Source organism: Micromonas commoda, chromosome 16, assembly GCF_000090985.2.
Source record: "Micromonas commoda chromosome 16, complete sequence".
NCBI lineage: Eukaryota > Viridiplantae > Chlorophyta > Mamiellophyceae > Mamiellales > Mamiellaceae > Micromonas > Micromonas commoda.
In genome coordinates this window covers 303,826-326,431 of record NC_013053.1, presented here as the reverse complement: position 1 = coordinate 326,431, position 22,606 = coordinate 303,826, and the positions used below count along the sequence as shown (strand labels likewise).

General features: G+C 66.2%; 9 protein-coding genes across 9 annotated transcripts; 4 read left to right on the top strand and 5 right to left on the bottom strand.

Annotated features, from left to right (window-relative positions):
* Window positions 1-34: 34 nt before the first annotated feature.
* On the bottom strand, window positions 35-6,823 carry CYCH (predicted protein; the record flags this gene model as incomplete). The annotated part of the gene is made up of 1 exon (XM_002506667.1): window positions 35-6,823. The coding sequence occupies one exon, from the start codon at window positions 6,821-6,823 to the stop codon at window positions 35-37; it is 6,789 nt and encodes a 2,262-aa protein (XP_002506713.1).
* A 685-nt stretch (window positions 6,824-7,508) lies between these two features.
* MICPUN_104581 (predicted protein) lies at window positions 7,509-7,901 on the bottom strand (the record flags this gene model as incomplete). The annotated part of the gene is made up of 1 exon (XM_002506666.1): window positions 7,509-7,901. The coding sequence occupies one exon, from the start codon at window positions 7,899-7,901 to the stop codon at window positions 7,509-7,511; it is 393 nt and encodes a 130-aa protein (XP_002506712.1).
* A 539-nt stretch (window positions 7,902-8,440) lies between these two features.
* On the top strand, window positions 8,441-9,664 carry MICPUN_104580 (predicted protein; the record flags this gene model as incomplete). Its single annotated transcript, XM_002506819.1, has 1 exon — window positions 8,441-9,664. One exon carries the CDS (start codon window positions 8,441-8,443, stop codon window positions 9,662-9,664), a length of 1,224 nt encoding a protein of 407 aa, XP_002506865.1.
* Window positions 9,665-9,802: 138 nt separating this feature from the next.
* On the bottom strand, window positions 9,803-11,113 carry MICPUN_104579 (predicted protein; the record flags this gene model as incomplete). Its single annotated transcript, XM_002506665.1, has 1 exon — window positions 9,803-11,113. One exon carries the CDS (start codon window positions 11,111-11,113, stop codon window positions 9,803-9,805), a length of 1,311 nt encoding a protein of 436 aa, XP_002506711.1.
* A 371-nt stretch (window positions 11,114-11,484) lies between these two features.
* On the top strand, window positions 11,485-11,979 carry MICPUN_64798 (predicted protein; the record flags this gene model as incomplete). The annotated part of the gene is made up of 2 exons (XM_002506818.1): window positions 11,485-11,560; window positions 11,762-11,979. The coding sequence occupies 2 exons, from the start codon at window positions 11,485-11,487 to the stop codon at window positions 11,977-11,979; spliced, it is 294 nt and encodes a 97-aa protein (XP_002506864.1).
* Window positions 11,980-13,579: 1,600 nt separating this feature from the next.
* MICPUN_76120 (predicted protein) lies at window positions 13,580-14,251 on the bottom strand (the record flags this gene model as incomplete). Its single annotated transcript, XM_002506664.1, has 1 exon — window positions 13,580-14,251. A coding segment is annotated over one exon (672 nt), but the record flags the coding sequence as incomplete, so codon positions are not given.
* A 2,096-nt stretch (window positions 14,252-16,347) lies between these two features.
* MICPUN_109635 (predicted protein) lies at window positions 16,348-17,295 on the top strand. Its single transcript, XM_002506817.1, has one exon. It carries the CDS (start codon window positions 16,441-16,443, stop codon window positions 17,254-17,256), a length of 816 nt encoding a protein of 271 aa, XP_002506863.1. The 5' UTR covers window positions 16,348-16,440; the 3' UTR covers window positions 17,257-17,295.
* Window positions 17,296-18,137: 842 nt separating this feature from the next.
* Window positions 18,138-18,504, bottom strand: MICPUN_89019 (predicted protein; the record flags this gene model as incomplete). The annotated part of the gene is made up of 1 exon (XM_002506663.1): window positions 18,138-18,504. A coding segment is annotated over one exon (367 nt), but the record flags the coding sequence as incomplete, so codon positions are not given.
* Window positions 18,505-19,137: 633 nt separating this feature from the next.
* Window positions 19,138-22,423, top strand: MICPUN_64794 (predicted protein; the record flags this gene model as incomplete). Its single annotated transcript, XM_002506816.1, has 1 exon — window positions 19,138-22,423. One exon carries the CDS (start codon window positions 19,138-19,140, stop codon window positions 22,351-22,353), a length of 3,216 nt encoding a protein of 1,071 aa, XP_002506862.1. The 3' UTR covers window positions 22,354-22,423.
* Window positions 22,424-22,606: the final 183 nt, after the last annotated feature.

Below are 22,606 nucleotides of genomic sequence, written 5' to 3'. Positions count from 1 at the left end.
AGCTAGTGGTACCTTTGTAAGCTGAGTAATCTATCTACGGATAGTCATTGTACGGATAGTCATTGTACGGATAGTCATTGTACGGATAGTCATTGTACGGATAGTCCGACTGTGTCTCATCTGAGTGGTTACCAGTATGTGAGTGGTTACCAGTGTCTGAGTGGTTACCAGTATCTGAGTGATTACCAGTATCTGAGTGGTTACCAGTAGACGGGGCCGACGGTGGGGCCGGCGCAGCGTAACCAGGCAGCTTTGTCAGGAACACGTCCCGTTTGTACGCGGATCCTCGATAAACCCCACCCAAGTCGATGCCATTCCAGACTGCAACGCCTTCGGTGCCGTAGCCTGGGCAGTGTTCATTGAGCAACCCGCCGTTGCAGTCGCTTTTGGCCGCTGGCGAGGCGAGCATCTGAGTTTTGTTCGCGCACCACGCTTGGAGCTCCCCTCCATTGTTAAGCCTCGGACACTCTAACAAGACGTAATCGTAGTCCGCGCACCAGCTCTCGGGATTTTCATCGAAGGTTGTGTACCCCTCGTTGTCGGTTGAAGGCTTGTGCAACACCCAGCCCCAGGTGTCGCGGTTTGTGCTGTCGACGCAGAAGTGGTCGAGCTCGACGCACACGGCTGTGTCCGTCAGTTGTCCCGAGTCGCAAGACCTCGAGCCGGACAGAGTATATCCCGTGTTACACTCCGGAGTGCACGAAGTGCCGTGCACCAGCGGGCTGCCACAACTGGTTCCCGGGTTGCCGTTGACGATGGCGTGCGATGCGTCGCACGACATGTCGCACCTCGCGGTGTCCCTCAACACGCCGTTGTCGCAGGACCTCGAGCCGGACAGGACGTATCCCGTGTCACACGTCGGAGTGCACGAAGCGCCGTGCGCCAGCGAGGCGGTGCAATTCCCCGGGTTGCCATTGTCAATGGGAATCAGGTTGTATGTGTGCGTCACCGGACTGGGTAAATCGTCGCTCCCGCCGTTTGCACTCTCCCGGTACACTTCAACTCCGTTCATTTTGATGAGCCATCCCGGCTTGTACATTGGCCTGAAATACTTGATTTCAATTTGAGACACCATGGCAGTCGTGGTGATCGAGAATACGTGGGTCCCCGCCGTGGTGGAGGCTTTGTGCCAATTCGTCAGCGTGAACTCGTCACCGTCGATAAAACCGGCGACGCCGGCGACGCAAGACCCGCCAGGCAAGGAGACACAAGACTCCCTGTATGAGTCGACGTGCACCGTGAACTGATCCGCGCTCGGCAGCACGCCGTCCAGTTTGACGTAGTATATGAACAGACCGTGGTCGTGATGGTAATAATCCGCGTTGACGATGAAGTCGTACGTGTAGGAGGTGTCTCCCGCGATGGCCGCGACGCCCGGGTTGCCGTTGTCGATGGGAATCGATGCGTCACACGGTTTGGGGATGAGCCTCGCGAAGTATCCCTGCTTGTACAGCGAACCTCGCCATGCGCCGCCCAGGTCGATGCCGTTCCAAACGTAGCCGTTCGTCCCAGACGTGAAACCGGAGCAGTCCGAATCGTTGGGATCCGCGCCGTCCAGCTCGTTTCGGCAGTGACCGTCGGGCAGCCTCGCCGCGCCTTCCAGCTGAGTGGCGTTGACGCACCAGACGTGAACGCCGCCCGAGTTTGGGCACTCGAGCGAGACGTAATCGGATCCGAGGCACCAGCTCTGCGGTTGGTCCGTCTCGATGCTCAGGTACCCGCCGTTGGCGGTGACGTGCGTGGTCCAGCCGAGGGATTCACGCTCGCGGGAATCGACGCAAAGGTGGGGCAGCGCCGAGGTCGTCTCGTACCCCAACCCCGCCAGCATGTCGTTATCGCGCCTCGCCGCCGTCGCGTTCTTCCCGAGCGAGCTTCCCACCCACAGCGGGTGATCCTCCCTCAACGCCTCCATCGGCGTCCGGTACCTTCGGAAGGAACCAAACGGACCGGACGCGGTGGCGACGGCGCCGGAGAAGGACTGCGCCACGGCGAGCCCGCCGCAAGACGACACGATTCGCGGAGCGGCACCCGCCTCGCAAATCTCCCATCCCTCCGCGGTTTTATTGACGGTGGGGTGCTCCCCTTCCTTCGTCTCGGAAGCCGGACCGACCGCGGCGCTGCAATTCGAGCAGAACCACGTGCTCACGCGCAACGCGCCGGTCGGGGTGCAAGCCAGGCGATACGATTGCCCGCCGACGCCGTCGCCGTAGCACCGCTCCGTCGACGCGGGGGCCGCCGCGGGTGCCATACCGAGGGCGTCGCGCTCGAATATCTCCGAATCAGAGGTGACGCTCGAGGCGTCCATGAACGTCCATATGGGCAGCCCGGCATCGTCGCAGTCACTGGCGCCCTGCCACTCTGTCATGATCACCCTGTCCTCGGAGTTCATGGAGCCAGCGGCGACGTCGACGTCGGTGATGGCCAAGTATGAGTTACCAACCTTACCGCAGATGGGTTGAGATTCCTGGGAGCCCCCTGTTGGACCTTGATTGTCACTCGCCACTCCGTTCTGGCTGGACGACGATTCATCGGTGAAGTTGGCACCGGTGTACGTAGGGACGTACGACCAATTGGTAGTGAAGTTCACGCCGCACGTCAAATGTTTCTGTCGCTGGCACTCTTCAGGTCCGCTTCCTATGCACATACTCTCCGTGACGTTAATGTCCCCGACTGGCGCGCCTTCGCAAAGACACGTGCAGTTACCGTACTGCTCTTCATAGCCGTTCTGGCTGGACGACGATTCATCGGTGAAGTTGGCACCGGTGTACGTAGGGACGTACGACCAATTGGTAGTGAAGTTCACGCCGCACGTCAAATTTTTCTGTCGCTGGCACTGTTCAGGTCCTTTTCCTATGCACATACTCGCCGGGACACCCATGCCGCCGTAGTCATCCGTGACGTTAATGTCCCCGACTGGCGTGCCTTCGCAGAGGCACGTGCAGTTACCGTACTGCTGCGATGGTGATGATGGTGATGATGCTGGTGACGGTGCGATGGGCAACGCGATGGTTAAACTTGGCGCCTGCGAGTCGCGGCACCTGGCCATTGCATCCGACCCTTCGTAGACGCTCACACTCGCGCCGTCGATGTCGAACCGCATGTATCTCGAAAAATTGGAAACCAAATTTGAGGGCGCAGTGGAACAATCAGGAGACTTTGGAGTGTAAATACCGAAATTGTCCATCGTCCAGGGCACGAAGAGTATCTGGCCGTTGTCCAAAGGCTCTGCTCCTTGGAATTTGTTCATCTGAGCTTTGAGGCTGCTGCTGCTTTTTTCGTCCTGCTCAAGCTCAAAGCTGTTATCGCTCAGGTCAAACACTCCAACGGCCTCAGCATTGCTGGGCGCGAAGATGACCTTGCCGTCGCTCGCTGCCGCGGCTGCCCCAAACTTTGCGGGACCCGTGAAGCCGCTCAAGCCACCCAGCTTCACAGTTGCGCTGGGCGCGCTGATGTCCACCAACACGAAGCTGTTGTCGTTGGGATCGAACACCCCAACGCCGTTCGCGGCGTAAGGCGCGAAGACCACCTTGCCGTTACTCGCACTGGCGCCTCCCATGAACTTATGTGTAACGACGAAGCTGCTCAAACCGCCCAAGTCTACGGTTGAACTGGGCGCGCTGATATCCACGTACGAAAAGCCTTCTTCGTTGTTCGGGTCCCACACGCCAACGCCGTTCGCCCAGCCCGGTACGAATACGATCTTCCCGTTGTCGGCGGTCACGGCTCCGTAGAATCTGTGCGCATCCGGGACGGCGTTAACGAGCGCCGATTTCGCCACTTGCCGGAAGTTCTTGGTGCTCGGGTCGAACACTCCCACGCCGTCTGCACAGGCGGGCGCAAAGATGACCAGACCGTTGTTCGCCAGCGTGGCTCCTTGAAATTTCCTGCCTGAGTTGGAACCTGTTACCGTGACGGTGATGGAAATTGCCTCGAACGCGTCGAAATCGTTCGGGTCAAACACTCCAATGGCGTCCGCTGTGTACGGTGCAAATATGACCTTGCCGTTTGCGGCCGCGGCTCCTCTGAACTTCCAGCTGGTAGTCCCCAGGGGATCGGGCAAGTCCCAGATACTGGTTTCCATCGTGCTCAGGTCGACCACGTACACGGCGGGTGCATCGAAGGGCGCAAAGACAGCCTTGCCGTTTACGACGGCGGCTTCAGAGAATTTTTGATTGCCCGTGTGCGAGGTGGCGATGAGGTCCAGGGTTGCCGAGGGCTGCGTAACGCCCAAGTGCATCTCCTCGGGTAACAGCCGAGAGAGGGGCGAGTCCCCAGCCTGAATCCAATCCGGAACCTCGTAACACGCGCCCCGGCGGACCGCAACCTCGCCCAGCCTCTCCCCGTCGCACGCGTCGTCCGCGAACGCCGCCATCGTCGCGTACCCGGGATCCGGGTCGGATCTCGTCAGCGGCGTGATGGTGGCGCCGCGCGTTCGCGAACCGAAATCGCCGTCAGCCTCGACGCGCGCGAACCACGGCAAGGCGTGCGTCGGTCCGAAGGCGCCGGGGTGGGTTAGGGCGGCGGACGCGGACGATCCGTTCGTCGATCCGTCGCGTGCGGTCGATCCGTCGACGGCGGCGGCGTCCGGCCGGTAAAAGAGCGAGTCCAGCATCCACGTCGTGCGCGCGTCGCGTCGAGTCGCCACGCCGTCGACGATGCGCGGCGGGACAGGATCGAGCGCCGCCGCCGCCACCATCGCGGCGGTGGCGCGGGGGTCGAGGCGACTCGCAGCCTTCGGGTCCAGAGCGAAGTCGCCGCTCCTAAACTGCGGCGGGTTCCGGTTGACGCGCCACAGGGGCGCCTCCTCGCACCCCGCGCCGAGGTTAAACGGCGTCGGCGACGAGTCCACCACGTGCCGCGACCACGACCCGTCGTAATCCCTGTAGTCAGAGTTTTTCGTCGGGGGATCGTCGCCGAGCCCCGCGACGGCGACGCGATCGTCGATGGAGACGGCATCGTTGCTCTTCGCCGCAAACGCGGAGGGGTCGACGTCGCGGAAATGGCCCACGCGGAGTTTGGGGCTGCAGTCGTCCACGGAAAACGCGACGGCCCTCTCCGTGCTCGGCATGACGACCGAGTTGCCGACGGTGGCGCCGGATCCGCGCGCGATCTGCACGAGCGCCGCCGGCGGCGGCGGCAGCACCGGCGGCGGACAGTGGATGAGAATCCGAAGTGAGCACCCACTCGGTTTGTACACCAATTCCCCACCTTCCTGCTGACTCAGTACAGAGCCACTACCCCAGACGGCACCGGTATTGTATGCAGCCGTGCCATAGCAGACGGTATGAGTGCACATCACATGGGTTCCCCAAGCATGGTTTTTGATAACTTCATGAGCTTCATCGGTATCCTGGGCGATTTCGCAACCGGAGGGTACAGGTAAATACGTATGTTGACAGCCGAGTGTTGAGCTTCCTGGGTAACTTTGGTGACGATCAGTTCCATCCAATGCCCCGTATCCATCACTCCCTATCCAGCTGGGCGGCTGGTAGGGAACAGGCGGCGGCGTGTACGGGTACGGAATCGGCTCGGCGACGACGGTGGCGTGGAAGAGCATCGGGTGCGTGCGATACACCGACTCGTCCACCGACCCTCCGCCGTGCGACCAGAACCCCTCGGCGCGAATTCCCGACGCGTTCGCGCCCGACGCGTTCGCGGCGATTCGGGGCACGTGCACGAACAGCTCGTCGATGACACCGCGGTACCCCGCCGTCGTCTTGACCCCCGCGCCGGCGTTGTCCCAAGCCGCCACCCGTCGAGGCGAAACCATCCCGCCGCCCAGGTACAGCCCGTGCCCCGCGGAGTGCGCCACCTCGACGTGCTCCACCTTGGTGGCGAACCCGCACCCGAAGAACCCGAGCGCGGGCATGTCGTGGTTGCCGGGGCCCACCGCGGCCGGGTTCGACTCGTTGCGTCCGCCGCCGCCGAGGACGACGACGTGCTCGACGACGCCGCACGAGGAATCGTCGCGATATCCGCCGTACTCGAGATATCCGTCGTTTTGTCCCCCCCCGAACAGGCCGGGAACGGGCGGGAACACCCCGCGCGGGACGCGCGCCACGGCGTAGGCGTCGTGCGTCTCGTGCGACGCGACGTGCCCGGGCTCGGCGGGTTCGTCGAGCCACTCGGCAAACTCGGCGTCCTCGGATCGATCGACGATTGTCTCCACGTCGACGTTCGTCGCCCCGACGTTCCATCCAACCCTCGCGGTGCCCATCACGACGATGCCGCCCCACGCGCCGCGCACGTGGCCTCCTTCTCCTCCTTCTCCTTCCGGATGGTTCGGGTCGGGGTCGACGGGGCGGAACACGATGGGCTTCTCCGCGGTTCCCGCCGCGTACAGCTTGGCGCCGCGCATGACCACGATGGAGGGCTTGGACACGCCCACGCCGCCCGGGTCCGTCAGACCCCACAGCCTGGCGTCCTCGTAAGTGCAGTTGGGCCTGAACTTGATCGTGGCGCCCGGGGTGATGGCGAGGTAGGCGCCGGGTTTGACGACCACGGTGCACACGACCTCGACCTCTCCGTGCCAGGTCTGCGAGTGATTCTTGTCGTAGACGCCTCCCACGTAGTGCGCGGGCTGCGCCGGCGGCGGGGGCGGGGGCCTGTCATAGTACTCGAAGTGGTACCCGTGGGTGCCGTTGGGCGACGCGTGGCCTTCTTCCTCGGAGTCCTCGTGCGCGCGCGCGAGCTTGGGCGCGGCGAGCGCGAAGACGAGCAGGAGCGTCGTGAGGGATGCGCCGAGGACGGCCGGGAGGAACGCGCGGCGCCCCCGGCGACGGAGGCCGGAGACGCGCGGCGCGCTCGCCATCCGCCCGGTCATCGCGATGGATGCACGCGCTTTCGTCGTCGTCCAGCCGCGCGCGTCCTCACCGGACGGCGCTAGGCCTCCGCGCCCGGGCGGATAACTTGAATTCGACACAAGGCGAGGTTGAACTCGACTCTCGGCGCACGCACGCACGTGAGGCGATCCCGCCGTGGGCCCCGGGTGATCTCTCCGGACCCGCGCCGAGTCTCGGGTTCACCGTCGATCCGTCCTCTCGCGCTCTTCGCTCGTATCCTCGGTCGCCCGGAGGTCACGCGCGACGCGAGGTGTGCGCGCGCGGTGCGTGCACGTTGTGCAGGCGGGCGCCCCTCGCCTGACCGACAACTCACGCTTGCTCATCACCGCGACCTTTCTTTCTCACATCTTCTCTCGCGTGAAGAGGTTACATTTTTGTCCCCGTCCTAATGCGCTCACGTGGAGATCACAAATAGATAAATAAGGGTTTTTAAGACAAATAGGCAAATTACACACTATGATAAACAAGACGTCTCGCGAGGAATAAAAACCATAGACTGGTCTACATAAAACCTTAGTCAACTGTCGGGAGAAAGTGAGAACCCGAGCGGCTCTCAACCGCCGCCGTCGCCCTCCCCACCCATCCATCACACCCCCCCCACCCGTTTATCCATCACATCCCCCCCCCACCCGTCCATCGCACCCCCAATCCCCGGCCCATCATCCATCACGCGCCGAACAAGTCGGGAAAGTCCGATCGGATCGGCCCCGCGAACCTGTCGTCGAGTCGGAAGCAATCCAGCAGCGCCGCCGCCGTGTCCCGAAGCCTCGCCCGCGACGCCTCGAACGCCGCCGCCCGCGCCCCGCCCGTCGTCTCATTCGCGAGCTCCTTACCCAGCTCGTCGTACGACGTCACCAGCGCGTTCGCCGCCGCGCGCACCGCGGCGGTCTCCCGCGAGTCGTCGGCGTTGACCACCGCGGGCCCCTTGGTCGCGGACTTGACCAGGATGCTCAGCGTGCACACGTCGCGCACCTGCGCGTACTGCGCGAGGGGGCCGCGCGGGTTGAGGCAGTCCAGCGTCGCCTTGCCCAGGGCCACCGCCAGGTCGTCGACGTTCATGGACGCCTCCGTTCGCTCCAGTTCGTCCAGCCTGTCGCGGGTGAGCTGGAGCGGGCCCATGAACAGCCTCGCCTTCCTCGCCAGGTTGCCGTCCTGGATGTCCCGGAGGAAGCTCCCTCCCTCGTCGGCGAGCGCGGCGGGGGGAAGGAACGCGAACGCCGCGGAGGAGAGGAGCGCGACGCGGCGGGAGGAGGACGCGACGTGACCGGGTGGTGATGACGATGATCCTCCCTCCGATGCGGATACGATCGTCGTCGGGGCTCGCCTCTTCCCGGGCCCGCGGGTGCGACGAGCGGAGAGGGCGACGCGATGGGCGGCCAGAGACATCGACACGTGCATCGCGCTCGCGATGCGACGAGGAAAACACGGGAAAGCTCGGTCGGGGCGCCCCGCGACGAGTGTTCCGTGCGTCTACACGGGCGTCGTCAAAACCCACGACAGTCAGTGCAAGCAACTGCCTGGCCTGATCCCGCCCTTCACGTGATGATGAAAACCGGACCGACGAGCGCCGCGACCACTGCTTCGAGACGCCGTTCGCCATGAAGTTCTCGAGCGATCGATCTTCCCCGTCGCCCGTCTCCACGCCCGACGACGACGCGCCCGCGAGGCACGGAGACGTGGAGACGCTCCGCCGACTGACGCGCGAGGCGTTCGGGGAGATCACCTCCATCCGCGATCGCGTTCGGGCGGTGGAGCGGAATCTCGCCACCGAGCGCGCGAGCCGCGCGAGCGAACGGGTCCGGGTGGACACGCGCGCGGGACGATGCTGGGGGGTCGGGCACGCGGGCGCCGTGGCGGCGACGCGCCCGGGTCTTGACTGCGCGACGACGGTGGAGGCGCCGTTCCCGGGGGGGGATTCGATGACGGCGCGATTCTCGACGACGACGACCGCCGCCGTCGACGACGCCGACGCCCCCGCCCCATCCCCGTACGAGCGCGTCGCCAACGTCGCCAACGTCGCCAACGTCTCCTCGCACGCGCCGACCGTGACCCTGGAGAAGCTCATGTACAGAAAGAGGGTCGGGCGCGACGGATGGATCAGGTTGGCGCCGGTTGGGGGCGAGGGCCAGGACGCCGCCGCCACGCTCAACCCGTTCTCCCCCGGCCGCGGCGTCGCCCTCACGAACCTCGCCGCGGTGGGTTCCCCCACGCTCGCGGAGTGCCGCGGCACCGCGCTCTGCGCGTCGTACGACTTCGCCGACGCCCTCTTCGGCGTGTCCGGCGGCTTCTTCTCCGGCGAGGAACCGTTTGAAGACGGCGGCGGGTACCAGCCCCGGCGGCTCGCGCAGGTCACCGCGAGGCCGGGCACACGGGCGGCGATGTCGCTCGCGGTGGCGGAAGGACCGAGGCGAGGCGCGCGCGGGTTATCGATGAGCGCCGCGGGTTTATTCGCCGTCGGCGAGAGGACGCTGTTGTCGGCGTGGGCGTCCACCGCGAAGCTCTTCGGGCAATACGCCGACGACGGCGACGAGGACGCCGGCGGGTGGGGCCTCGCCGCGACCGCGCCGCCGAAGGACGTGTCGAGGAGCAGCGCTGGGACCGCGAGGGACGCGGTGCGCGGGTGGGGCTGGGGCGTCGTGGTCGGAAAGGAGCCCGGGGAGTCGGCGCCGACGCAGATCGAGGCGTTTGCGAGAATCGGCGACGAACGCGGCGGGGGTATCAACGAGCGAACCCTGTGCCCCGGGATCGTCGCGACGAGGGACGCGTATGACGGGCGGTGGGACGTCGCGGCCGCGTGTAGGGTCGAGATCAAGTTCTCGTGATCGACGGCCGTTTAAACGTGTGTTTCGCGATTGGCGCCGCGGACGTTTACCGGCCAGTATCATAGACTTTCGAACGTTTTGAATAGACTACTCTTAACTTGAGATTCTCTCGGACGCTCGGCGCCCTGGCTCGTCTCGTCACCTTCGCGTGGCGATCTTCTGCACCACCACCTGGTACCCGCGCTCCAGCACCACCAGCTCGTCCTCGAACATCCCCAGGAACGCGTCCACCGCCATCCTCGGGCATCGCTTGGGCGGTATCGCGTCGCCCATCACCCTGTCCCACCGGTAATCGTCGAAGACGACGACGCCCCCGCGCCGCAGCAGCTCCCAGCACATCACCCCATCGCCGATGACGTCCCTCGCCGCGTGGCTGCCGTCCACGTACGCCACGTCGAACGTGCCGGCGCTGCGACCGTCCGCCAGGAGCGACGCGAGCACGTCCAGGCTGCGCGCCTTCATCTTACGAACCGGGTTTACGCGTGTACGACGGAGTTTCGCGGTTTTCGTCTCTACGTTTTTGTCCTCCTCCTCCTCCTCCTCCTCCTCCTCCTCCTCCTCCTCCTCCTCCTCCTCGTTGGGGTCGACGCCGGTGACCAAACGCACGTTCGCGTCGAACCGCGCCTCCACCGCCCACCCCGCGTGCGCCTCACCTCCCAGGTCGAACCCCACGTCCGCGTACTGGTCGCCCCCGCGCCACGTGTCAACGCAGTACAGCACGGAATCCGCGTGCCGGCACAGCGCGCACAGGAGCCACTGCGTGCTGCGGCCCTCCCAGCACCCGATCTCGATCACGCGTCGCGCCCGGGTGCCGTCGTTCATCCAGCCGAGCTGGGTGAATACCGCGGTCAGGGAGTCGGCGTTGTGCGTGAACCAGTTGGTGGTGAACTCGCTGCCGGCGGGTTCGGATGGGAGCGTCAGCGCCGATCCCGAGTCTGCGCGACGCAGCGGCGACGGTCGATGGGCGTCGTCGCCGCCGTCGCCGTCGCCGTCGCCGTCTCGGGGGATGCCTCCCGCGGCGTCCCCGGCGTGGGCATCCGGCGTGTCGCCGCCCGGGGTTTCACGGCCCGCGAGCCAGCGCGCGACCCACGGCGCCTCGTTGGATGCCGAGGACGGACCTCCCTCCTCCTCCGTCGCGCACGATCCCGCGCGAACGCTCGCGGGCGTCGGTCCGGTGTTGTCGGGCGGCGCGCCCTCGCGCGTTCGCTTCACGGGCGAGCCCGCCGCGCCCGACGCGAGATCCTCGGCGGAGTCCGCGAGGTCACGCCGCGACCGTCGGACCCCGGGCGGCGCGGGGGAGGCGCGTCCGTCCGAGACCCGCGACGGAGGATCGCGCTCGTCGTCGCGAGGATGGCAATCATCTCCCGCCGATGCTTCTTTCCTCGTCAGCACGCGCGGGGGCGACGCGGCGGTTCCCCTCGGGTGAGTCGCGCGCTGCACCTCGGTCATCGCGGCGGAATATGCCGCGATTCGACGTCGACGCGCGGTGGACGGACGCGTGGTCGTGTGCCGCGACCGTCGCGGGGGGGCCGGGCCCCCGGCGCGGAACGTTCTCCGGTTGGTGACGTGGCATCCGACGTGGATCGATGATGGATTTCGGGAAATATCGGTTTTGTTTTTTTTGCGTATGAGCAACGTTGCAGGATCCGTCCAGATTCTCACGAAAAAGGACGATGAAAAAGTCCGGGAAAGCGCCGCTGGCACATTTGCACGCCGTTTAGGGACGAAATTGTTAACCCGGGGGCGAGACGCGTATCGCGACATATCCGCTTGCGCAAAGCCCAACCCAACTACAGAACCCCCGACTTTCGATACCCAACATGACCAAAGTTCACCGTGAGATGGAAGGCGTCGGCCGAACCGCGGGCCACGGACCGTACAAGTGCCAGGAGTGCGGTGAGAAACTCATTCGACAGCGCCCCCCTTTTTCTTTCCGCCCCACCGCGTACGCTTCGATTCTCCCGTCGAGGCGCGTCGATGCCGCGCCCCGCCGAGCGCGGTCGATCGAGCCTCCAGACCATTTTTCTCCGATGTCCTCGATACCCGCGAATATCGATCCGCTGAACCCTGAACCCCTCGTCCCGTCCACACCCGCAGGCGAGATGCGCGCGAAGAAGGACTTCTCGCAGAGGCAGCTGGAACTCCCGAAGAAGGTCGGGATCACGTGCAGGCACTGCAACGAGCACGACAAGTTCGAGAAGAAGGAAGACCGCCGCAAGTCGCTCGATGAGGCGAGGAACGCGCACAAGAAGAACGCCGAGATCCACAACAAGGGTAGGCAGGTGCACCAGACGTTCCACTCCGTCACCGCGTAGACAGTCAGTCAGATCCTCCGCGATACGTACCAGCAGACCAGCGTCCACGTGGACCGCGAAACGAAACTCGACCGACGAAACGAAACGCGAGATGAAAGAAACGTAGCGGCGCTCGACGTTGACGAACGAACGCGTCATCACGATTAAAACTCGCGTCGTGCCATCACTCGTTCGAATCCCCGGAGCTGCCCCCCGACCGAACCAGCGCCATCGCCGCCTCCTCCACCGCGGCGAGGTTCTCGCCGCTCTGGCTCGCCCGTCGCAACGCCTGGACGCCGACGTTGAGCTGCGTGTCGCCGTCCGCATCCTCTTCCTCGTCTTCCTCCATGATCGTGGTAGAATAGAAGCTGCCTTCCTTGCCCTCTATCGCCGCGGACAAACTGCCCTCGTCCCGCGTGAGCGTCGCCATCAGCATCCCCTCGTTGAGGCTGTAGTCGTCGCGATTGCGAATCTTGCCCCCCGGGAAGTGCGCGTCCGCGCCGTCGACGCCGTCGCCCCCCCCGTGTTCCCCCCTGGACTCGATGTACTCGTTCCGCACCGTCCGATTGATCCGCGCGTGGTTATCGTGGAGCTCCGCGAGCGTGAGGACCCTGGAGAACTCCACGCTCACCCCGCTCCCCCTGTCGACGCTCGTTCGTGCCCGCCCCTCGTCGTCGTCCGTTCCGGTTTCCTCGTCGGTGCAATCCGTCTCCGACTCGCGAGGCGCGCGGTCCGTCGCGCCGCCGTCCGTCGCCTCGCGTCGCAGGATTTCGATCTGCATCGCGGCGTCCACGGAACCTATCTTCCAAAGCGCCGCCTCGAGCGCCTCCGCGGGGACGAGGTCGCTCGCGCCGTCCACGCCGTCCTCGCCGTCCTCGCCGCCGCCGCCGTCCTCGCCGCCCACCTTTTCCCGGCGGCGATGCGTGCTGCCCTCGTCGTAACCAGCCTCCCTCAGCGCCGACACCAGCGCGGCGGTCTTATCGCGGCCGAGGGCGACGGAGAGGACGAACGCGGCGGCGCGCTCGAACTTGCTCCTGCGAGAGTCCGTCCGGGCCCGCCGCGCCGCGCCGTGGAGCTCCTGGTCGATGGACGGCCGTCGCGGCGGCATCGCCGGCGTCGGATCCGTCGCGGATTTTGGAAACGTCCAGTGCACCGTGGACTCCTTCGGAACCGCGGACTTCCACGCGGGCTCCAGGTCGTACCCGGCGAACTTGGGTCCGAGCGGCGAACTTGGATCCAACCGACCAACCGCCGACGTACCCCCGGGCGCGAACCTGCTCTTCGTCTTCGGCGACGCGGCTCCAATCGCGACGGAGCCGCCGCTGACTGACTGACTTTTTTGACCAAAACCTGGGGCTGGCCCGACGTCCGCCTTGTTGACGCCGCCCGAGTCCTTCCTGCTCCGCATCTGCGCCTCTTTCGCCGCGCGCCACGACATCATCCGCCCGTCGCCGAGGAGCCACGCCGCGGAGGACAGCGCCGCCGTCGCGGAGGGCCGCGTCTCGGGCACGGGCACGAGCATGGTGGCCACGAGCCGGCCGAACCTCGGGGGCGTGCCCCGGGGCAGTCGCAAAACCTCGCCGTTTAATATCCGCTTCCAGTCCTTGGCGATCCTGTGCGGCGGGGGCACGCCCGCGAGGAGGACCATGAGGGTGACCCCGACGGACCAGACGTCCGCCTTGGCGCCGTACTCCTTGCCGGAGACAACCTCGGGAGCGGAATAAAATTTCGTCCCGACGTTACCCCGAAGCTTCGTCTTGTTCGCGCCCCGGGCGAACGCCGCGCCGCCGAAATCCAGGAGCACGATCTGCGGCGGGACGTCCTCGTACCAACGCCTCCTCAGCATGATGTTATCGGGCTTTATGTCGCGGTGAACGACGCCGACGTTGTGCAAAAACGACGTCGCGCCGAGGAGTTGCAGCGCGATTGCTTCGAAATCAGAAACCGTGAACCGCTTCCGCCGGGCGATGCCCTCGAGCAGGTCCCCGCCCGCGTACTGCTCGGTGACGATGTTGACGACGTGCACGGTGCTGCCGGGGGCGACGCCCTTGTGCCTCTTCTCGTACACGTCGTACACGGTGGGTAGGTTCGGGTGCCTTCCAGACACGGCCAGCATCGTGTCCACCTCGTCGCGGATGAGCGCGGCGCTGTACCGGCTCCCGTTGCTCGCGATGGATTTGACCGCCCTCGGTTTGAGGTGCTCCACGGTGGCTTTGGACGGAATGACGCGCAGGGTGCACTCGCGCACGGATCCGTAGCTCCCCCGGCCGAGCAACTTGCCGACGTCGTAGTCGTCGTGCAGGTTCCGCCCGTCCCCAGCCACGTCGTCAAAGCCCACCGTGGCGGAGTGTTCGCCCCCGCCGCCGCAGCACAGGAACGCGACGCAGCCGTGAACGAGCCCCACGTCGTTCTTGCCGCGATCCTCGAGGCTGCGCATCTTCTGGTTACGGTAATCCCGGGGTTCCTCCTCGCCCTTCGACGCCGAATCGGCGCCATCGTCGTTTTCGTCGTCTTCGTCCTTGTTCGAATCGCCGTCGACGGAGCCATCCTCGGGCGCCTTGAGCCCCAGACCCTCGATCGCGTTCAGCCCGTCCATCTTGGCGTACGTCCTGTGCGTGCTCCCGTCCGAGGATGTCTCGTCGAGCGACACGCGCCCGCGGCGGACGGTGATGTCATCCTCCATCTCGGCTCGAAGCTTCTCGATCTGGCTCTTCGTTCCCCCGCCCCCGACGCTCAGGCGACGCGTCCACGACTTCCTCGGCACCGGCTCGCTCGTCGACGCGGTGGCAGTGGTGGTCGACGTGGCCTCCACCTGGCGCGTGGCCTCCATCTGGGCGGACGCCGCCACTTCGGACGCCTCGTCCGCCTCCGCCCGACGTCGCAACTTCTTATCGAGCAGCTCCGTCGGCGGCGGCACGCGAACAACAACCACCGTCGCGTCGTCGTGCAACCCCCGCTCGGTGCCCAGCGCCGCCTCCATGATCCGCTCCGCGGCGGTCTTGACGCACGGCGCGGATTTACGCACGATGTCTCCGCACGCATCCTCGGAGACGACGTTCCAGATTCCGTCAGACGCAACCACCAACACGCATCCCTCGGCCGGCGCCCTCAACCGCTTCACCTCCGGCGTGCACACGACGTGGGGCGCGTCGAAATCGCCGATGGCGCGCGACACCGCGTACCCGCCCGGGTACGACCGCATCGGGCCAACCTCTTTGCCCTCGCGTCGCATCCGTCCCAGCCTCGCGCCGGCGTCGGTCAGTCGCTTCGCCTCGAGGGGATCGTCCGGGGAGTGGCACCGCGTGAGCCACTTGGTCCGAGGCATTTGGTTTTCGTTGTACACGAGCAGCGCGCCGGAGTCGCCCGCGTTGGCGACGACGACGTCCACCCTCGGGTCCGCGCCCCACGGCAGCATCTGCAACAACGCGACGCACGCGGTGGTGCCGCCCTCAATGGCGACAGCCGCGTCCGCAGCTGCTTTCGAGGAGCCGGCCGTGTTCGAGAAGAGGCACCGCGGGAGGCACGCACTCGAACGACCACCACCGACGGCGGCGGTGCGTCGTTCAGCGAGCGACGACTGCGGCGACGCCGCGCCCATCTTCCTGTACGAGGATTCCACCTGCCGGAACGCGTCGGTGCAGCACGTCTCCAGGACGGCGCCGCGGCCGTCCGCGCCCTGGTCCAGGAGCGCGCGGAGCATGTGCCGCTCCACGTACGACGATGCAGAGGCGTTGACGTGCCCGTCGAACACCCCGAAGCAACCCGCGAGGTCGCCAGTCTCGCCGTCGCCGTCGGCCGCGTTGTCGTGGTACGTCGTTGTTGGTTTGCGGCCCACCATCGCGGGTTGTTGGCCGTATCGCGAGCGCGCCAGGGCGGCGTCGACGTTGTGCTCCGCGAGGAACCTGTCCTCGTGCTTCAGGGGTGCCATCTGGGCGGTCGGGGTCGGGGCGCGTCGGGGTCAGTCGTCGGAACGTCGCGGACACCGCTCGGGCGCCCGAGGCAGTTGGCGAACAGTTGGAAAAAGCGGCGGGACAGGGGTTGTTATCTCATGCGCGTCGCGGGAGTGGGGCTCACCTGAACCGCGTAGGAGCACTCGCCGGGCCCGCCCCCGCCCTCGAAGCCAATCACACGGTGTTCGCGCGGCATGGCGGACCGCGGATTCCGACCCCCGGAACCCTAACCCCGCCGACGAAGCGAAGCGCAGCCGCGTGTGCCCCGTGAAGCGGACATCAGCATCATCTCCGCCACCAGCCAGGGACCGTCAAAGTTTGACGACTTTTGATCAGGCTCAGGTTGGGTTCCTGACTGGCCGCTGTGCAACCCAAACCCGAAGCCCCTGTGACGCACAGAGCGCGGTTTCGCTGACTCGGCACAACGACGATGCGGGAGTACTTCGGCGTGGACGCGCGAGGGGTGCGTTGGGCGCACGCGGTGAACAGCCGCGCGGAGCTCGCCGCCGCGCTCGCGGATCCGGCCGTGCACATGCTGGAGGCTGACCTTCTCATGTCACGCCCGCCCGAGCGCGCGGCCGAGGACGCGGCCGAGGACGCGGGCGCGTCCTCATCGTCGGGTGCCTCAGCGTCGGAGGTGCTCATGTGCCACCCGCCCGCGCGAGAGTCCGACCTCGGCTTCGAGGATTTCATGTCCGACGTCGTCGCCGCGCTTCGCGAGGGCCGCAGGGTCGGGATAAAGCTGGACTTCAAGGAGATCGAGTGCGTCGCGCCGTGCGTGGACCTCCTCCGCGCGACGGGGTTCGGTAGATCTGATTCGAGCGGCGAGTTTCGCGCGGTGCCGCTGTGGCTCAACGCGGACGTGGTGCGGGGACCCGGGGGACGGGAACCCATCGCCGGCGCGGACTTCGTGTCTAAGTGCGTCGCCGCGTGTCCGAACGCGACGCTGAGCCTGGGATGGACGCACACGGGCACCCCCGTGCTCGGATACACGACCGAAATGGTGAACGCGATGAGGGAGCTCGTGGAACCCTTGCGATGCGGCGTCACGCTCGCCGCGTCCGCCGCGCACCTCTTCGCCAGTGCCAACCCGGCGCGTTTGGCCCTCATCGACGTCATCGTCAAGGGTTCCAGCACCACAGGCGTCCACGACCGGAGTTTTACGCTCTGGGGACCCGCGCCGAGGCCGGTGCTGAGGTGGATCGAAAACGCGCTCCCGGCGGAGAAAACTTTTGTCGACGTCAAGGGTTGCGCGTGGCGGGAGGAGGCGGTGATACGCGCATACGCGTACACGCGGCCGGTGTGGGCCGCGCTGCACGACGCGTACGTGTACGCGCGCGCGCGATAGACGACGCGATAGATTACGAGTACACGATAGATCATCTACAAATGCGCAACCATCGCACCTACACTGGGACTGAAAGGGTACACGGAAAACGCCGCGAGACGATGGTTGTTGCCCAAGGTTGTAACTAATAAGATGATCTCATGAGGGTTTCGTCTACGCCCGTCCGGGCGCGATTGGAATCGGGGGCCTATCGCCGACGCGCCCCGCCCTCGCCGGGTCCTTCGCCCTCGCGGGCGCGAAGTTGACCCTGCTCAGCCTGCCCCCCAACCTCGGCGGCGCCTCCCGCGCGCGCTCCACCGCGCGCTCGGCGTCCTCGAGGGTGGGAAACTCCACGTACGCGGATCCGTAGAAGAAGCCCGTGTCCCTATCGGCGATCCACTCAACCGTGGAACCGCCCGCGGAGTCGGTGGGCGTCGGCGGAATATTGTGCCGCTTTTCATTCCCGGCGCTGGAGATCCCGGCCAGCGCGGCGCGCACCTGATCCGCGGTGATCGTGAGCGGTAGCTTGCCCACGTGCACCCAACGCGCCGGCTCCAGGTCTCTCTTCGCCGCTCGCTTCGCCGCGCCGTTGACGTCGGAGCCCTGCGCAAGCGCGAGCTTCCGCTTTTGTCCCACGAGATCCGGCAGCGGCAGCGCGCGGAGGTCGTGACCCCGCTCGCACAGCTGGCACAGGAGGCTTCCCTTGAGCTCCGTCTCGGCTTTTTTCCTGCACCGGTCGCAGACGATCACCGGCACCTTGCACTCCTTGTTGCTGCACACGTGCTTTCCCTTGTACAGCGCGTAGTGATCTTTGCACACGCAGCAGTACGAATCCTTGCACGCGTTTGCCGTCTCCGCGTCCACCACCTCGTCGGGCTTTTCCTCGGGTTTCTGCTCGCCCCTCAGGTCGAACAGGTAGTTTCGACCTTTCCAGTATCCCCCCTCCGGAAACGTCTTCAGGTACCGGTCGATCCCGCCCCTAACGTGGTAGATGCCCTGCGTCTGCAGCTCGTCCTCGGCTCGCTCCATCTGCGACAGCAGCGCGGTGGCTCGTTCGCACCGAATGCCGCCCGTGCAGTACATCATCACCTTCTTGCCCTTGAGCTTCTCCTTGGTCTCCGGGGCGTTGAGCCACTTGGGAAACTCGCGGCTGTTTCGCATCATCGGGTCGAGGAACTCGGCGCCACCCCTCGGGGGTTCTATGCGTCCGATGCACGTCTCGTAATAGTTGCGAACGTCGATGACGACGGTGTCCTTGTCGCCGAGCATCTTGTGGTACTCGTCAGCCTCGAGGTGCTTGGCGGTGTTCTGCTTGAGCAACGGGGCGCGCTCGCCGCCGAGGCCGTACGCGACGAGCTCCTGGGTGTTTTTGAGCGTCAGGGCCTTGAACTTGGTCTCCGCGGGCACGCCGTCGGTGAGCTTGAAGTCGGTGTCGTTGAAAAGGTCGGGGTCCCAATCCCTCAAGCCCTGGCAGAACCGCCTGGCGCCCGCGGGCGACGCGGTGAGGGTGCAGTTGACGCCCTCCAGCGCGATGCGACCGCGGCCAGTGACGTCGTTCTCGCGCGCCAGGCGGTGGAACTCCGCGATGGCCTGCTTCTGCCGGCGCGCCGACCACACGGGCTCCACGTACTGGTAGAAGAGGATCTGCGTGATGCCCTCGGTGGTGGTGGGCGGCGGCAGGGGCTTGTACGCCACGGACCTGGCGCCCGCCTCCACGATCTTCTCGCCCTCCGTGTTGCGGCCCATCGTGCGACTCGAGCGGTTCGCGAAGGCGCGGTCGAGTGCGTTCGCGCGCGGTGGGGCGCTTCCGGAAGTGTCGGCGGCGCGGTTCGCGACGAACTTTTTCGTGGGTTCTCGTCTCAGTTCGCCAGGCGACGCCAGTCTGATTCGCGCGCGGGGAGCATGGGGACGGGGAGCGCGGCGCAAGCGCCCGCGTCGGCGCGGATCCTCTCGCGCCTCACCGCCCTCGCGCTCCTCACCCTCTTCCTCGGCTTAGGGCTCGGCCCCGTCACCGTCGCGCGCGCGGAGGTTGACGCGGCGCACGCGTCGTCGGGTCGTTCGGGTCCGCGCATGGGCCGATCGGGACCCGCGTTCCTCGACGGCGGCTTCGACGCGTCCGACGTGATCTGGGACGACGACGGCGTGGACGCGTTCCTCCGCGCCGCCGCGAGGTCCAAGGCGCGACAAAAGGCGCTGACGCAGGACCAGGAGCGGCGACGGTACCTGTCCAGCGCGTCGCTCGCGTCCTACCTCGGGATCCAATCCGTCAAGGCGGTGCACGTGCCGGTGCCGGTGAACCTGATACTCGTCGGGTTCTCCGGGGAGGGTCACATGGGGTTGAAGCTGGACCACGCCGACCTGGTGGCGTGGCTGGAGCACGCGGACCACGTGCGACCCCACGCCAGGCTACCCGCGCCGACGCACGCCGCGCGGCCCCGGGCGAGATCTCGATCGATCCGAACACCGGGAAAAAAAGGCGCGGGATCATCGCCGCTCCAACAGTTGGACGAGGCCCCCACGAACAGCGTGGCGCGGTTCAACTTCACGTGCCACGTCGTGGACGTCGGCGTGAAGGTCACCGCGGTGCTCGAGCGCGCGATGCGCCTGTACTCGCGCCCGTTGAGGCCGGTGAACCCCTTGGGGGACGAGACTCGGCTGAGGCACTCGCGCGACTCGGTCGCCGCGCACCACGTGGACGCGAAGGCGTTCTCGGCGCTCGTGGACGACCTCGTGGCGGACCTGGACCTCGCGGACTCGTACACGCTGGTGGTGATGAACCCTCGCAGGTCCAACATGGGGGCCAAGTACGGGTACAGGGAGGGGTTCAGCGACGACGAGGTTGAGTTTCTTCGAGCCAAGCGAACCGAGCTGCTGAGGGAGGCAAAGCGACGGGGAGGGACGCGCGCGCGCGCCCCCGCACCCGCGTCCAGGAGGGCTTCGCATCACACCGAGTACTTCAGAACCGGGTACTTCAGGCGAAAGTTCGCGAGCGACGACAGGAGCGCCGCGGGGGACGCGTGGGCGAGGAAAGCGTCGAAGGCGTTGGACGTTCAGGAAAAAGAGTCGTTCGCCGACGCCAAAAACCACGGATTGTTGTTCGCGCAGGCGCTGCGGGTGCTGACGGGGGACGACAAGGGCGCCGCGCGGAGGCTCACCGCGGCGCTGGACGGCGCCGCGGCGGACCTGGACGGTGTGGACGGATCGATGATGGGCGAGCGAGAGCGGGACGCGGTGGCGAAAAACGATAAAAAACCCGCGAGTTTTTATCACTCGCCCGAGTGCCTCGTCGACCTCTATGTCGGCCACGGCAGGGCATCGTTCGTGGACCTGAGCGCCGGTCCGTTCGCGTGGGGGCCGCTCGTGGGCGGCGAGGGGTTACGGAACGTGAGAGACCTCCCCGACGTCGACCTGAGGTTCGGTGGTTTGGACGTGAGCATCCTCGAGGCTCTGTTCGGCGTCAAACGTTTAGCGGCGCTGCACACCGAGCTCGACGCCATGCGGGAACAAAGAAAGAAAGACGTCGCGGACCCCAAGGACGCGGGCGCCACGCTACGAGCGGAGCTGGACGTGTACTCGATGTTCGCGACGAAGCACTGCGGGGACGGGGCGCAAGGACGGGTCGGGTTGTGCGAGGACCTCGCGCGAAGGACTCGCGAGATTGAAACCGCGCTCAAGGACTTTTCGGAAGGGGGAATCGCACCGATTGTGACGGACTTTTCCATCTTTGGCGACGACGACGCCGCGACGAACGCGTCCCTCGCGCACGACCTCTTCGTCTCCGAACTCGGGTCGGTGATTTCCAGGTGGTACTCGCACGCCGTGGCGCCCGCCGCCGCGGGAGGCTCGCGGCGGTATCACCGACGCGTGTCCGTGTTGGTGTACATGCTGTCCGCGTCCCCCGGTTCGAGCGGGGCTTCCGGGACGTGGGGCGGCACGACCCACGGCGCGCTCCACGGGCATGGCGGCGGCGGCAGCGGCTTCGACGTGGACGGCTTCCACGACGAGCTGCGGGGTTTGATGCTCCCGGACCAGCACCTGACGGTGACGACGCAGAGGCTGGCGGCGGCGGACGATCCCGCGCTCGCCGCGGCTTTTCTCGCCGCGACGCGATCGGGAACGTCGCCGGCGCTGGACCAAATCTCGGGGAAGGTGGTGGCGCGTAAGGTGCACTGGCTGGACAGCGCGGAGGTGCGCGCGCAGCTCAACGCGGCGGCGGACGGGGCGAGGCGGCGCGGGGGTGGCGAACAATCGGTCTCGAAGCGGGTTGGCGAACAGCGCCAGCTGGACGCCGGGAAAACATCCGTCGCGCTGGAGATACCCGTCTTCGTCGTCGAAGCGGACGTGACCGCCGCGGCGGACGCGGACGACGACGACCCGACGCCGCTGCTCATCGACGGCGAACACGTCGCGGTGTCCCTGCCGGACATGGTTCTCGTGGCGCAGTCCGCGTCCAGGTCGTGGGACTCGCCCGTGGGTTGCGACGGGGGCGACTCGCGTTGGAACCTGAGGGACCCGACGGACGCCGCCGTCGCAGCCGTCGCCGAGCACCTCGGCGGGACGTTGCCCTCGCACCTCGGGTACAACCGCGCGAGACGCGCGGTGGAGCACGACTGGCTGTGGAGCGTGGGGAATAACCCGTTTTCTTCGACGGCGCGCGGGTCGAGACTGGCGGAGCTGCACAGGGATTGGGTGCACAGGTCGTACGCGCTCACCGCCATCGACGCGTCGGCGGCCAAGGTGAACGCGGGGGTGGCGGCGCTGAGCCGCGCGAGCCCGTGCGCGGAGGGGTGGGAGAGTCTCCAGCGGTGGGACGCCCCCGCGCATCCCGCGTCGCTCACTCACGTCCACCGCGGGGTGGCGGAGTCGTGGATGGCGGTTGCCGAGGCGGTCGGCCGGTTGAACTTTGCCGAGGCGGCCAGGCTCGGGGTGGAGCTAGAACAGCGCGCGGACGATTTCCTGCGTCTGAGCGACGCCACGGCGAACGCGATGACGCCGCTGGCGTGTACCAAGAGGCGGAGGGTGCCGGCGGTGCACTGGGCGATGTTGGCGGCGATTGTCGTCGCCGTCGTCGCGGCGAGGACCGTGTCGCCGAGGCGGCTCAAGCCGAAGGTGAACTGAGGATGAGGGGCTGTCGACACCTTCTCTGCTCTTTTCAAGACATCTAAAAGTTAGCGCCATCTCGGACTAAGTGTTATTTCTTGCACTCCTTGCACCGATAGCGATGACGGCCGGTGCTCGCAGATTTCTGTGGGTTGCAGTCCGGCCAGAAATTCCAGCCCTCAAATAGCCGCGTCGGCGTCGACATCGGCGGCGGCGCGATCGTAGACATCGCGGGACGCGGGGACGCGCCGCGCCTCCGTCCGCGCGATGT

What these genes read in the sequence shown, in the direction of transcription:
- MICPUN_109635 (XM_002506817.1), top strand. Translation starts at nt 16,441, where the DNA reads ATGCTGGAGGCTGACCTTCTCATGTCACGCCCGCCCGAGCGCGCGGCC.